This window comes from Mus musculus, chromosome 5, assembly GCF_000001635.26.
Source record: "Mus musculus strain C57BL/6J chromosome 5, GRCm38.p6 C57BL/6J".
Lineage (NCBI taxonomy): Eukaryota > Metazoa > Chordata > Mammalia > Rodentia > Muridae > Mus > Mus musculus.
This window is the reverse complement of record NC_000071.6, coordinates 137,133,545-137,147,305: the sequence shown is the minus strand read 5'-3', so window position 1 is coordinate 137,147,305 and position 13,761 is coordinate 137,133,545. Positions and strand designations below refer to the sequence as shown.

The window sequence follows — 13,761 nt, the reverse complement described above, 5'->3', positions numbered from 1 at the left end:
TGTGCGTTTGATGTGCGTTTGCCTCTGATGTAAGCTGGACTCCAAGGCGAGGTCAAGCCAGCCTTGGGGTCTGAACCGGTGAATAGGGTCCTGTCCACAGTGCTTCTGTCTGTGACATGAGGGTGAGGCTGACTGTCCTGTGAATAGAGGGTCTTGTCAGAATGTCTCATTACACAGAGTCTCTGGGTGTAACCCACACATGCTGGGCCATTCCTGGCCTCTAATCTCAGGACTCAGGAGGCTGAGGCAAGACCGTTGAAAGTTCAAATCTTGCCTGAACTACATAGTGAGAAACTGTCTCAGAAAATAAGAGAAGTTGAGGAAGAGGGAAGGAAGAAAAGAAAAGAAAGAAAAAAAGAAATACGGAAAAAAAAAAAACAAGAAAGGAGAGAGGAAGGGGTAACTGGACCTGGAACATGTCAAATTGTAACATTCTATGTAAATGTGTGTACCAAATCTCTGCTTTGTCTTTTGCAGTGAATTGTATGAACGGAGGGTTCTGGACAGGTGACAAGTGCATCTGCCCCAACGGCTTCGGGGGGGATCGCTGTGAGAATATAGTCAACGTGGTCAACTGCGAGAATGGAGGCACGTGGGACGGGCTCAAATGTCAGTGCACCAGCCTCTTCTATGGGCCACGGTGTGAGGAACTGGTGGAGAGCGTAGAGATAGGTAAGTGACTACAAAGTGTGGGCGGGGCTCTCCCTCCCCAGTGTGGGCGGGGCTTTCACTCCCCAGTACCGAGTATAAGAATTTCCCACCAGACACTGGTCCTTGCCCTACTTCTTATAGCCAATATTATTTTTAAGATTTATTTGTGTGCGTGTATGTGCATGTGCGTGTAAGTACCGAAAGTGTGGGTACCAAAAATACCACATGTGCACATGCATGAGCGCACACAAGAAAATCAACAAGAATAAACAGGAATCAAGGGCCAGAGAGAAGGCGCAGTTGGTAAAGTGCTCCCCACAAGAGCAGAAGCAGGAGGAACTCAGTCTGATGATCCCCAGCGCCCAAGTAAAACGCTGGGTGTGGCGGTGCATACCCATAATGCCAGTGTGAGTGAGGTATATCTGCGTAGAGAACAATGGTTCCTGCAGCTTGCTGCCAGCCGGCTACCCAAACTGATCAACTCCAGGTTCCACGAGAGATCCTGTCTCAAAAAAAAAAAAAAAGGTGGAAATTGCTTAAGGAAGATTCTCAATGTTGACCTTTGACCCGTACGTGCAGGTACATGAACACATTCCCACATGCACACACACACACATGCCACATACATAGTGCACGTACAAGAATAAACACATAGGATCTGGAGAGATGGCTCAGTGGTTACGAGCACTTGCCATCCCTTGCAAAGGACCCAGGTTTGGTTCTAGCATCCACATGGTTGCTAACAATCATCTATATCTCCAGTTCCAGGGGATCCGAGGAGCTGCTCTGGCCTTCTCAGGAGCCAGGCATGTACGTGGTGCATAGATATACATGCAGGCAGAACACATATACAGCTAAAATAAAGTCAGTAAACCTCAAAAAATGTTTCATATAAATAAATAAGAACCGATCAAGAAGATATATTTTTGAAACAAAATACAAATTCAAAAAAGCATTTTAACAGAAAACAGACTTAAATGAGTACAAAGTCAGGCGCAGTGGCTCAAGCCTATAAACCCAGCACTTGGGAGGCTGAAACAGGAGAGTCAAGAGTTCAAGGCCAGCCTGGGTTACATAGTAACATCCTGTCTCAAAGAGGAAAAAAAATGAACATGAGTGGTCCCCAATTTACCATGATGGAGTCAGTCAATTTACCAGGGCTGGAGGGACAGCTTGGTTGGTAAAGTGCTTGCCTTACAAATGTGAGGGCTCAAGTTCAATCCCTAGAACCTATGCAAAACAAACAAACAAACAAACAAACAAACAAGCAAGCAAATAAATGAAAATAGCGACAGGATGTGGCTGTGCATGGGAAAGGCCGGGCCACCGAGATCCCCCCGGTTTGCTGCTCAGCCAGTCTCGCCTTTTGGTCAGTTCCAAACCACTGAGAGACCTGTCCCCTCTCACTCGGCCTCAACACACAGCTATAGGCACACACACACACACACACACACACACACACATACACACACACACACACACACACGAGAGAGAGAGAGAGAGAGAGAGAGAGAGAGAGAGAATGACAATCTGTTTTTACCATGCTGAGGCAGTAGTAGCTGTTCTGCAGAAACCTACTTCAAGTTTCCAATGTGAGTTTTCCCCTGGGCTGGTGCCATGTGGAACTGTACTATCTCAAAATGCTGAGCAGTCCCCACAGTCAGACACATGGACACACACGAGCCCTCAGACTGAGTATGGGGGTGCACACCTTTAATCCCAGGGTTTAACAGAGGCAGAGGCAGAGGCAGAAGGATATCTATGAGCTGGAGGCTAACCTGGTCTACATAGTGAGGTCCAGACCAGCCAAGGATACACAGAAAGATCCTTGTCTCAAACAAAACGTAACAACTAACCAAGCTGTGCTGCTGAACAAGAGTGTGCTGTGGCTTATAGGAGCAAATGCTTGTGTGCGTGTGTGTGTGTGTCTGTGTGTGCGTGTGCATGTGTGTGTGTGCGTGTGTGTCTATGTGTGTGTGCGTGTGTCTATGTGTGTGCGTGGGTGTGTCTGTGTGCATATGTGTGTGTGCGTGTGTCTGTGTGTGCGTGTGTGTCTGTGTGTGCGTGTGTGTGTCTGTGTGCGTGTGTGTCTGTGTGTGTCTATGTGTGTGTGTCTGTAGACATGCTTTGTGCATAACAAACAAGCATTCTACCACTCAGCTACATTCCCAGATTAATTAATGCCAAAGTTAAGAACATTTTTAGAAATATTTATTTATTTTATGTATATGAGTATGCTGTCTTCATGCACACCAGAAGATCCCGTTACGCATAGTTGTGAGCCACCATGTGGTTGCTGGGAATTGAACTCAGGACCTCTGGAAGAACAGTCAGTGCTCTTAACTCCTGAGCCATCTCTCCAGCCCGAGTTAAGAACATGTTTAATTTATGAAATGTTCAATATGCAGCGGACTTATCAGGATATAAATCTACCATAAGTGGGACAGGGTGCTCTAGATCCAAAACAGGAGCTATCCATAAGCCCTAAGGAGCACACTCCTGTCCACTTCCTCCAGGGGACAATATGTTGGAGGGGGCCCTGTATCACTCCCTGCACCCAGGGTGGGCCTTCAGGGACTGAGGATCTCACTGGTAAGGGTTCATCTCAATGGTCAATGCTCCTGTCTGTCCCGCTTAGAGCCGACAGTCGCCGCGTCCGTGGAAGTGAGTGTGACAGTAACCAGTCAAGAATACAGTGAGAAGCTACAGGACCGAAAGTCTGAAGAATTCAGTAACTTCAATAAGACATTCACAAAACAGGTAACCCCGAGAGAACTACCCCCAAGGGCCCTTCAGCTCTCCACCTCACCCCCACCCCCATCCCCAGTCCCGGGGAGGAGTCTGGACAGGGTAAGATGGCAGCTGGGTACCTTAGAGGCATATTGTTCTCAGCTCCCCCAGGTCCTCAGAGGTAGCCAGGGCAGGTGAGGGATGGGAAACAGGGTTTCCGTGGGAACTGCAAGAGGGTAGCAGGACAGACCTGGTCTCTTGATAAGAGAACTTTCCATTTGGTCTCTGTTTCACTGGCGGGTGGGGTGAGGAGCAGGGAGTGCGGATATCCCACAGGAAATCCCCAAGGTGGGACCTCTGGGATGACATATGGCCTTGTCTTGCAGATGGCTCTGATTTATGCTGGCATACCGGAGTATGAAGGGGTTATCATCAAAAATCTGAGGTGAGTACCTGGTTCTGGAAGGAAGAGGGATTTCTGCAATGGGAACAAGGGTCATGATGATAGAGGCCATTTGGGGACTGCCTGCATCACCCCACAGTGGGTGCTGTGCAGAAACACCAGTAGCTGTGGCTTGAAGAACAGTAACATTTTCTGAGCTCACAGCCCTGGAAGCCCATGGAAGTCTGAGACCAAATATGGTGCCTTTTTCCTGGGTCCTTGTGTGATATTTTCTCCCTGTGTGCATATGTTAATTATCTCTTTGTCTAACCAAATGTGTGTGTGTGTGTGTGTGTGTGTGTGTGTGTGTGTGTGTGTGTGGTGTGTGTGAGTGTGTGAGTGTGGGGGGTGTGGAGGTGTGTCTGTGTGTGTGTCTCTGTGTGTGTGTGTGTGTGTGTGTGTGTGTGTGTGTAGGTAGGTACATGTGCACATATGTGTATACATATGGAAGCTGGATGCCCGCAATGGGTGCCTTCCTCTCTTCTTCCTATTGTTAGTGACTGGGTCTCTCACTTAGCCAGGGTTCATCAATTTGGCTAGGCTTACTGGCCCAGGAGATCCACTTGTCTCTGCCCCCACCCCAGTGCCAGGGTTACAGACGCATGCCATGGCTTCTACCTGAACACCTAGATCCAGTTCCTCATGTTTACATAACAGAGACTCCCTTAGCTAGCTGAGCGATATCTCTCCAGAGCTCCCCAATACATACATGCCTTGTCTGTCTGTCTGTCTGTCTGTCTGTCTGTCTGTCTGTCTGTCTGTGTGTTTCTCTCTCTGTGCTTCTGACAGCCCTTGGGGAGTCAGAGTCACATTTAAACCCTGTCAGATCTCCCTCTTTTTCCCTGTCTTCATCTCTCTGTCTTTCCTGATAAAACCTTGCTCTGTACTCTAGGCTAGCTTGAACTCATTACATAGCCCAGGATAGCCTCGAGCTCTCAATCCTCTTGCCTGGAACCCTTCTCAGGATTGTAGAGGAGGCAGATCCCGTTCAGGGAAGGGCTGGAAAGGATGAGTAGCAGAGATGACCACAAGAGGATGCTCAAGTGTACCACCACCCCTCTCTCCCCAGCAAAGGCAGTATCGTGGTGGATTATGATGTCATCCTGAAGGCCAAGTACACCCCAGGATTTGAAAACACATTAGATACCGTCGTCAAAAACCTGGAGACAAAAATCAAGAACGCAACAGAAGTTCAAGTACAAGATGTCAATAATAACTGTTCAGGTAAGGTTTTCCTGGAGGCGCAAACTCTCAGAGAGCAACCCATTCACCTCCCCACCTGAGAGAGACAGGTGAGGTGTCGTGACAGAAGGCAGGTGGAGACTGTGGGACCCTGGGATCTGTGTCCAGGGCTGGGTCTTGTCATTCCTGTCACGCGCTTCAAGAAAGCCTTGGATGGGAGGGCACGAAGCAGCCTAGGATGGAGAATTCCTGCAGGGCGTCAATATCAAGGGGACAGAGACAGATGGGGCTGCTGGATGCTGAGGCACCATGAGACTTACTACATAACACCACGAGGCTTTTGTGTGGGAATTGCGGCAGAGGGAGTGAGGGCAGAAGAGAAGCCGCAGGATCCTCTGAGTGTGTCTGTCTGGAGTAGGAGCCTGACAGCCCCTCCTGTAGTTCTCTTCGTCCACGCCTATAAGTTAAAAGTGTTGTGACCAAACTTGGCAGAAACAACTCAAAAGAGGCAGGATCTGGTTGGCTCCTGGCTTGTGGGATGGGAAGGCAAGCCCTCAGGCAGTCCTGTGATAGCTGAAGCCTACTGTCTGCCTTTCCTTAGGAAGTTCTGATCTGGCCTATGCGGGTGGCTGTTTTTGAACTCAACCCTTGGGGAGTCAGAGGCAGGCAGATCTTTGTGAATTCAAGACCAACCTGGTCACATATTGAGTTCCAGGACAGACAGGGCTACACACACAGTGAAACCCTGTCTTAGATAAATCAACCAACCAACCAACCAACCAACCAACCAACCAACCAACCAACCAATCAATAAAATCCTCAGAGCAGAAGGCTCAGATGAAAGCGGCATGGTCTGTGACTTTCCAGCCTGTCTCCTACAATGACCCAGGGAAGCCCCATGACCTCCCCTCTCACAAAGGTTCCCCAATCTTCCCAGACAGCCTCGTCATCTGGAAACCAAGTGTCCAAACACATAAGCTTGCAGAGAACACTTCACATTTAAACCACTGCACTACCTCAGTCCTTCCCCTTCCCCACACACTGAAGGTGCTAAAGGAGCCTCTGTGACAATGGCTTTCTGTGTCTCCTTCACAGCTTTACTGTGTTTCAACTCCACTGCCACCAAGGTGCAAAACAGTGCCACAGTCAGTGTCAATCCTGAGGGTATGTATTACGATGGCATTGGTTCTGAGAGGCAGAGGGGCAGGGCAGGGAGGAGCCAGGCAGGGAGGAGCAGGGAAGGAGGCAGGGAGGAGCCAGGCAGGGAGGAGCAAGGAAGGAGGCAGGGAGGAGCCAGGCAGGGAGGAGCAGGCAGAAGTAGAGGGAGAAGCCAGGAAGGAAAGAGCTGGGCAGGGAGAAACCTGCCAGGGAAGAGCCAGGCAGTGTGCCTGGCCTCCTGGTTCTTAGCTGTTTCTCCATGTCCGTCCGTCCCCCTCCCCCCCCTCAGAGACATGCAAGAAGGAGGCTGGAGAGGACTTTGCAAAGTTTGTCACACTGGGGCAGAAGGGCGATAAGTGGTTCTGTATCACGCCTTGCTCTGCGGGCTACAGCACCTCCAAGAACTGCAGCTACGGCAAATGTCAGCTGCAGCGAAGTGGACCCCAGTGCCTGTGAGTACCCCGCTTTGCCCACACGGTGGCTCCTCTCTTGGAGGCCAAGGTCATGAGATTCTATCCCTACACCCCTTGAAAGTGTGCAGTTGTGAAAGAATCAGGTTGGGTGGGGAGTGTTAAAGGGGTACACGTGGCCAAGCCCAGAGTGACTAAAGTGGATCAGGAACTCTCCAATATGGTAGAAAAAACTCCAGGACAGAATACCAACATTCCAGTTTCAGGAGGCCCCCAAGCTAGCAGAGAACACAGGGCCTCCTTCTCAGAGGACAAGGACAGGTGAGTGATGTGGGAAAGACTACTAAGCCGGAGTTAATCCCTCGGATCTCCACGGTAGAAGGAGAGAACCAACATCTGCAAGTTCTCTAACCGCCAGAACACCCGCACACACACGCACACACACAAACATACACATGCACACATACACATGCACACATGCACACACACGTACATACACATGCACACACGCACACACACATGCACACATACACATGCACACACGCACACACACACACGCACATACACATACACACATGCACACACACGCGCACACACACATACACAGAGAGAGACAGAAATCTTTCTCTTTTTTTAAAATTACAAATTTATTTTATGTATATGACTATACTGTATATTCAGAGACACCAGAAGAGGGCATCAGATCCCATTAGAGACGGTCGTGAGCCACCATGCGTTTGCTAGGAATTGAACTCAGGACCTCGGGAAGAGCAGTCAGTGCTCTTAACGGCTGAGCCATCTCTCCAGTCTCAATTTCATAAATTTTTTTAAATGGCCCCTGCTACAGAAATAGATAAAGAAAGCTCCGTGTCTCCATGGGGACAGAAAAACCTGTATAGCCTAATCACAGACACAGGACATAGGAAAGTCAAGAAAGGCATTGCACACTGAACACTGAGTAGGTACTTTGTGTCTGTTGTCCCAGCGCTTGGGAGGTAGAGACTCCAGGAAGATCATGAGTTCAAAGTCAGTCTGAGCTACCCAGAGAGGCTCTGTCTCAAAAACATCAAGGGTTAGGAAGATGGTTCAGTTGATAAAAATGCTTGCCATGCAAGCATGAGGACCTGAGTTCAGATCCCTAGCCCCCAGTAAACAAAGCCAGGCATGGGCTAGAGAGAGATGTCAGAAGTTAGAGTACCCACCTGGTGGCTGACAACCACCTGAAACTCCACTTCTGGGAAATGCTATGCCCTTTTCGTGTTGCTACGGGTACTGCGTGCACATGGTACATACGTGTATATGCAGACAACTTTCATATACATAAAAAATAAATTTACTTCAAAAACTAAAAATAATTTTAAAAACATGTTCCAGCACTGGAGACACGTGGATCCCCGGGACTGGTTGGCCAGCCCGCCTGGATTACTTTTCAAGCTCCAAACCAGTGTATTAATTACTTTTGTTGCTGTGGTTCCATCGCAGGGGGAATGGGGGGTAGGGGTGGTTTCATAAGGTGAGGAAGGCGTGGCAACAGGGAACCAGGACAGGAGCTAGCCAATCACATTCCATCACACCGGAAACTGAGGGAGCATACCGGAAATGGCAAGAGGCTATCGGCTATAAGCTCTGAACGGCTATAAGCTCTGAACGCTGACTTTGAGATGCATGTCTTCTAGAAGGCTCCACATCTTAAAGGTCCCAGAACCTCCCTAAACATCATCACCAAGTTGGGGGGGTCAAACATTCAAATACTGTGGGGACATTTTTCTCTCAAACCATTACAACTGTGTAGAGACTTGTCTCAAAAAAACAGGTGGTCAGTACCTGAGGAATAACACCCGAGGTTGGCCTCTGTCTCCACATGCACACACACACACACACACACACACACACACACACACACACACACACGTACACACCTGTGAACACTTACGCACACACGCGTATCCTAGTGGTTACTCTAGGATAGCTTCTTGGAACAGAGGCTCCCAAGCTGATTCAAGGTGAATCAGGGATGAAATGGATAGACAAGAACAACTTGGGCAAGAAGACCTTAGGGCAGGAAAGATGGGCTCTAGATCAGAAACAGAGTTGAGGGTGTTCGCAAACAAGACTGAAAATGAAAACACTGGGTGAGCAGGTAGACGGGTTGGCTTCGGGTGTAGGGAGGAAACAGGCTTAGAACAACTGCCTTGGGGCCCGGACTACTGTTGGGGGCAAAGGCCTGTAACTGGGTTCCTGGCTGAACCTGCTTAAAGAGACTGGACTTGGACCTGTCACCTGCTCATCTCCTCAGAACTCCATTCAAACTTGCACCTCGCTAAGTGTCCCATGAGGCCGGAGCAATGACTGACTCTTCTCTCTGCCCCTTCTCCTATCTCAGCTGCCTGATCACGGATACTCACTGGTACAGCGGGGAAAACTGCGACTGGGGCATCCAGAAAAGCCTGGTGTATGGACTTGGGGGAGCCGGCGTGGCAGTGCTGTTGGTGATCCTCGTGATCCTCCTCGTGTTCTCCATCCGCTTCAGAAAAGATGCGCAAAGGTAAGGCGCATGCGCACTCTTCCTTCGCCTTCCTACCCCGCCCACCCTTCTACGTTCTCGCCCTCGGTGGACTGCGCACTGCTGGAAGCAGAGGTGTAGCTCACCTTGGGTTCTTGTCTCTCGTCTCTGATCATAACTGAGTTCCGTGGCGCTTTCTCCCAATAGGCAACGGTCCAGAGTGTCTGAGATGTACAAGTGGGGTGAAGAGGAAGGCAGAGCATCTCCCGGAACCTTCCACAACTTTGGTTTTGACCACAATGAAGGTATATTGACCATCTCTGTGGAGTTCACACTCAGAATAATAGGAAGGGTGGAAGGCAGGAGACCTGGAAAAGGTCCTGTGATCATTTCCCATCTCTGAACACTTAGTCCACATTCAAAGGCTTACCTGGAACCTGGGTCAAATAAAACATGTGAACTGTATGCAACACCCTACGGGAGGCACGGAGCCGACTAATGGTGTAGTTTTCTCTAGAGCATAATGCTATTCCTTTGGGGGCATAGATGAGGTCCCAGGAGTGAGCTTCCTCATCAAGAAGTGACTTACATCTCAGAAAAGAGGTTAACATTACGTATTGTTAAATGCAAGCCTTATCATTTCTAAGAACAGGGCTGAGGGGCTGAGTCAGTGGGTAGAGTGCTGGCTGAGCATGGGTGGAGTTTGACCTCCAGTACTACATAAATCAGATGTGGTAGTGTAGCTGTGTAGTCCCAGCAGACAAAGACACGCTTGGCTATATAGTGAATTTGTGGTCAGCCTGGGATGCAAGAGACCCTGTCTCCAAAAGGAAAAAAAGAAAGCCTGGCTTTAATTGCAGCACTCTGGAGGCTGGAGGAAGTGGACTCCTAAAGTTCAACCCCGCTGTGTCTCCGGACTTTCTGAGACACAGCTTCTCTACGTAACTCACGTTGACCGCAACTGATTTATGCAGTCTGCCACATTCCCGTTGGTTTTCGTTTCATGGCTGTGGGATGAGCCCCTTCCCATCAGTGGGGCTCGAAGGAAGGATGAGCATATCTTCCTAATACCTTCTGCTCCTTCCTCCCTCAGAACGAGAAAACTACATGCCCCTGGACTCTGTGTACAACACCTTCCAGCCTTCCCTAAACCACATAAACCCAGAAAGAAAGGTAAGAACAACCTGGAGGAGCCACCCACCCCTCCTGTGCCCTGAGCCCTCCATTGCTCCTTCTACCTGGTAGAATCCTCAGGCAAGCAAAGCCCTTGTGTGCTGGCCCAGGCAGTGGTCTCTGGAACACACTTCAGCGCTTTTACTCAGAAGGGCAAGAGGCGGGGGAGAGGAACTCAGTACTTCCCCTGGCTTCAGACTCTGTTTCTTTCTGGGCTTTAGGTATGTCCTTGATGCCCTAGTGATTTAAAAGTCCCTTGTGTGGGGGAGAGGCTGGAGAAGGCTTAGTGGTGAGGCATGCTTGTTGATCTTATAGGGACTGTGTTTGGTTCCCAGCACCCACATCATGGTTCACAACCATCCAACTGCAGTCCCAGGGAACATGTCACTAGGGGATATGATGCCCATAAGCACCAGCATGCACAGGACACATTTACATACATGTAGGCAAACACTCATACACATAAAATAAATAAATTGTTTTTAAAAAGAATTTAAAAGTTTTTTGGGAACAGGGTCTTACTGTGGAGCCCAAGCCGGCATCAAATTTATGCTCCTCCTGCCCCAACCTCTTGAGTGCTGGGGTTATGGGTATATATCAGCAAGTCATTATAACATTTAAAATATAGTTTACTGCTGGGCATGGGGCTCAGTTGGTAAAGTGCGTGCCTGCCACACACAAAACCCTGGTCTCCATCCTGCCTTTTCAGAAGCTGCTGGTACAGCCTTGTCACCCCAGTACTCCCAGTACTGATGAGGTAGAAGCAAGTAGATCAGAAATTCATGGTCTTCCTTTGCCATGGCATGAGTTTAAGGCCAGCCCGGGCTACATGAGACTCTGTCTCCAAACATTTCATTTCAAATATGTGGAATATTTTAAGACAGGAGAAGCCTTGGGGTAAAGATAAGATCTACCCACCTTGCCGGGAAGAGAGACTACAACCTGCTTGTACTAGACTCTAAAAAACAAGATTCCAGGGCAGGCAAGACAGTTTGGTGAGGAAAGATGCTTGCCAACAAGCCTGGTGACTTCAGTTCAACTCCCAGGATCCACGTGAAAGAGGAAACTGTTTCCCATATGTCGTTCCTGGATGCACACATACACACACACAAGAAATCAAATATAGATCCAACATGGTAACACACATCTTTAACTTCAGCACTCAGGAGACAGAGGCAGGTGGATCTCTGTGAGTTCAAGGCCAACCTGGTCTACAGAGTAAGATCCAAGCTATCCAGGGATATATAGTGACACTCTGTCTCAAAAGAAAAAAGAGAAAGAAAGGGAGAGAGAGACAGAGACAAAGAGAAAGGAAGGAAGGAAGAAAGAAGGAAGGAAGAAGGAAGGAAGGAGGAAGGAAGGAAGGAAGGAAGAAAGAAAGAAAGAAAGAAAGAGAGAGAGAGAGAGAGAGAGAGAGAGAGAGAGAGAGAGAGAGAGAGAGAGAGAAAGAAAGAAAGAAAAACTTTTTTTAAAAGTTCCAGCTGAGTCTTCTATAGACTCGAGTCTTACATGATTTGCAAACTAGATTTCTCCTGTGTTCAGCCCTTATCTGTTTCTGTTTCTCTTTTCAGATCCAGATTCAGAGGCCCCAGGTAGTCATGACATCGTTGTAAACACTAACACAAAAGCGGTTTTGCATGGATCTGTGGACCTGAGGACTGAGGAGAAGCGTGTTTAGCCAAGCGTGGTGGAACACACCCTACATTGAGAATTCCGCATAGAGACTTACTGGGAAATAGACCCTGCAGTTACCTAGAATGGGTACCAGAGAGATGATGCTGGAAGCGCCGACAGTATGGAAACTGCAGTGGTCATGTTACGATGGTAGGCGAAACCTCCCAGAATCCCATGCCCAGAGATGTCTCCTACCCGTGGTCCGGCAATCAGCACCAAGGACAGTGCCTGGCCCGCTGCCATCGTCGGTTGTTTTAACTTTGGGTTGCATTTTACCATCAGCAAAGCACGCTTCTAAGAAAGATTACCTCCCATCTCCATGGCAAGCACTGTTTTTAACATAGACCATCTGTCTTTACAAGGGCATGCTTAGTTTTAAATTTCTTTTTAAGACTGGGTATGATTAAAGCTTTTATTTTATTGCATTCAATGTAAATACAATTATATGCTTATTTTTAATACTTATTTTGTTTTTAATTATGCTTGTGTGTGCATATCTGTGTGTGTGTGTGTGTGTGTGTGTGTGTGTGTGTGTGTGTGCACATGCATGCAATTGCCCATGATATCCAGAAGAGGGCATCAGAGCCTCAGGACTGTAGTAACAGGCTATTATTGTCTTTTTTTCTAGTGCTGGGAAGTGAAGTCAAATTCCTTTGTAAGAGCAATCACACTCTTTTTAAAAAAAAAAATGGTTTTAGAGATTTATTGTAGAAAGGCAGGGAGAAAGACAGAAGGTAGAGAGAGACTGGCCATGGCCATGTGGAGGGGGGGAGAAGGAGGGCTAGAGAGTAAGAAAGGTGAGGGCTTAAAAAGAACGGTCACACTCTTAATAGCCTCTCTGACCCTCTCCCCTCATATATGATTATAATAGCTAAAAGTAACCATGTCAAACTGGTTTCAAGTTTTACAGACTCTAGAACTTTCTCCACTTGCCACACTATACAGGGTCCTGGACCTCCTCTTCCCTCCAGGATGCAATTCAACCCTCAACACCATGAGAGGGAACGTCTTCACCCCCAACATTCCCAAGCATCACTTGCTGATCTCTGGGGGATGACATGAGGCAGGACCACACCTATTCACACACCTGAGGCAGGAAGAGGGTCAAGCTCTCTGGGGTCTGGAGAGATGGCTTTTTGGGCAAGCATGAAGACCTGAGTTGAAATCCAGAAGCCAAGTTAAGCAAAAGAGGAGAACTGGCAAGATAGCTCAGTGACTAAAGGTACTTCCTGTCAAAGCAGACCTGATAGGAGGGAATCAACCCCCACACACTGACCTCTGATCCTCACATGTGCACTGTGACACATGTGTGTGCACACGTCCATACATATACTCACACAAAATACATAATTAAAGTGTACTAAATGCTTTAAGAAGCTGTGATTGCCAGGTTTGATGCCTCAAACCTTTAGTCCTAGCACTCGGGAGACAGAGGCAGGCATGTCTCTGTGATTCAAGGCCAGCCTGGTCTACAGAGTGAGTTCCAGCCAGTCAGAGCCTGTCTTAGTTAGGATTTCTACTGCTACTACTAAAACACTATGACCAAAAAGCAAGCTGGGAAGGAAAGGATTCACTCAGCTTATACTTCCAGATCACTTCATTGGAGGAAGTCAGGACAGGTACTCAAGCAGGACAGGAACCTGGAGACCAGAATTTATGCAGAGGCCATGGAAGGATGTTGCTTACTGTATTGCTCTCCATGGCTTGCTCAGCCTGTTCTCTTACAGAACCCAGTACCACCAGCCCAGGTATTGCACCACCCCCATTTATCACTAACTGAGAAAATGCCTTACAGCTGGATCTCACAGAGGCATTTCCTCAACTGAGGCTCCTTTCTC

The 13,761-nt window shown here is 48.3% G+C and overlaps 1 protein-coding gene across 2 annotated transcripts in view; it reads left to right on the top strand.

Moving 5' to 3' along the window:
- Muc3 (mucin 3, intestinal) overlaps positions 1–12,382 on the top strand; it is a 31,125-nt gene extending 18,743 nt beyond the window's left edge. For both annotated transcript variants that reach the window (XM_030254765.1, NM_010843.1), the window contains 10 exons: positions 478–672; positions 3,290–3,411; positions 3,768–3,826; positions 4,893–5,047; positions 6,101–6,169; positions 6,453–6,615; positions 8,957–9,118; positions 9,284–9,381; positions 10,170–10,249; positions 11,821–12,382. In XM_030254765.1, coding sequence (XP_030110625.1) covers positions 478–672; positions 3,290–3,411; positions 3,768–3,826; positions 4,893–5,047; positions 6,101–6,169; positions 6,453–6,615; positions 8,957–9,118; positions 9,284–9,381; positions 10,170–10,249; positions 11,821–11,862 — 1,145 coding nt within the window. In that variant the 3' untranslated portion in view covers positions 11,863–12,382. The remainder of the gene's footprint in view (positions 1–477; positions 673–3,289; positions 3,412–3,767; positions 3,827–4,892; positions 5,048–6,100; positions 6,170–6,452; positions 6,616–8,956; positions 9,119–9,283; positions 9,382–10,169; positions 10,250–11,820) is intronic.
- Positions 12,383–13,761: the final 1,379 nt, after the last annotated feature.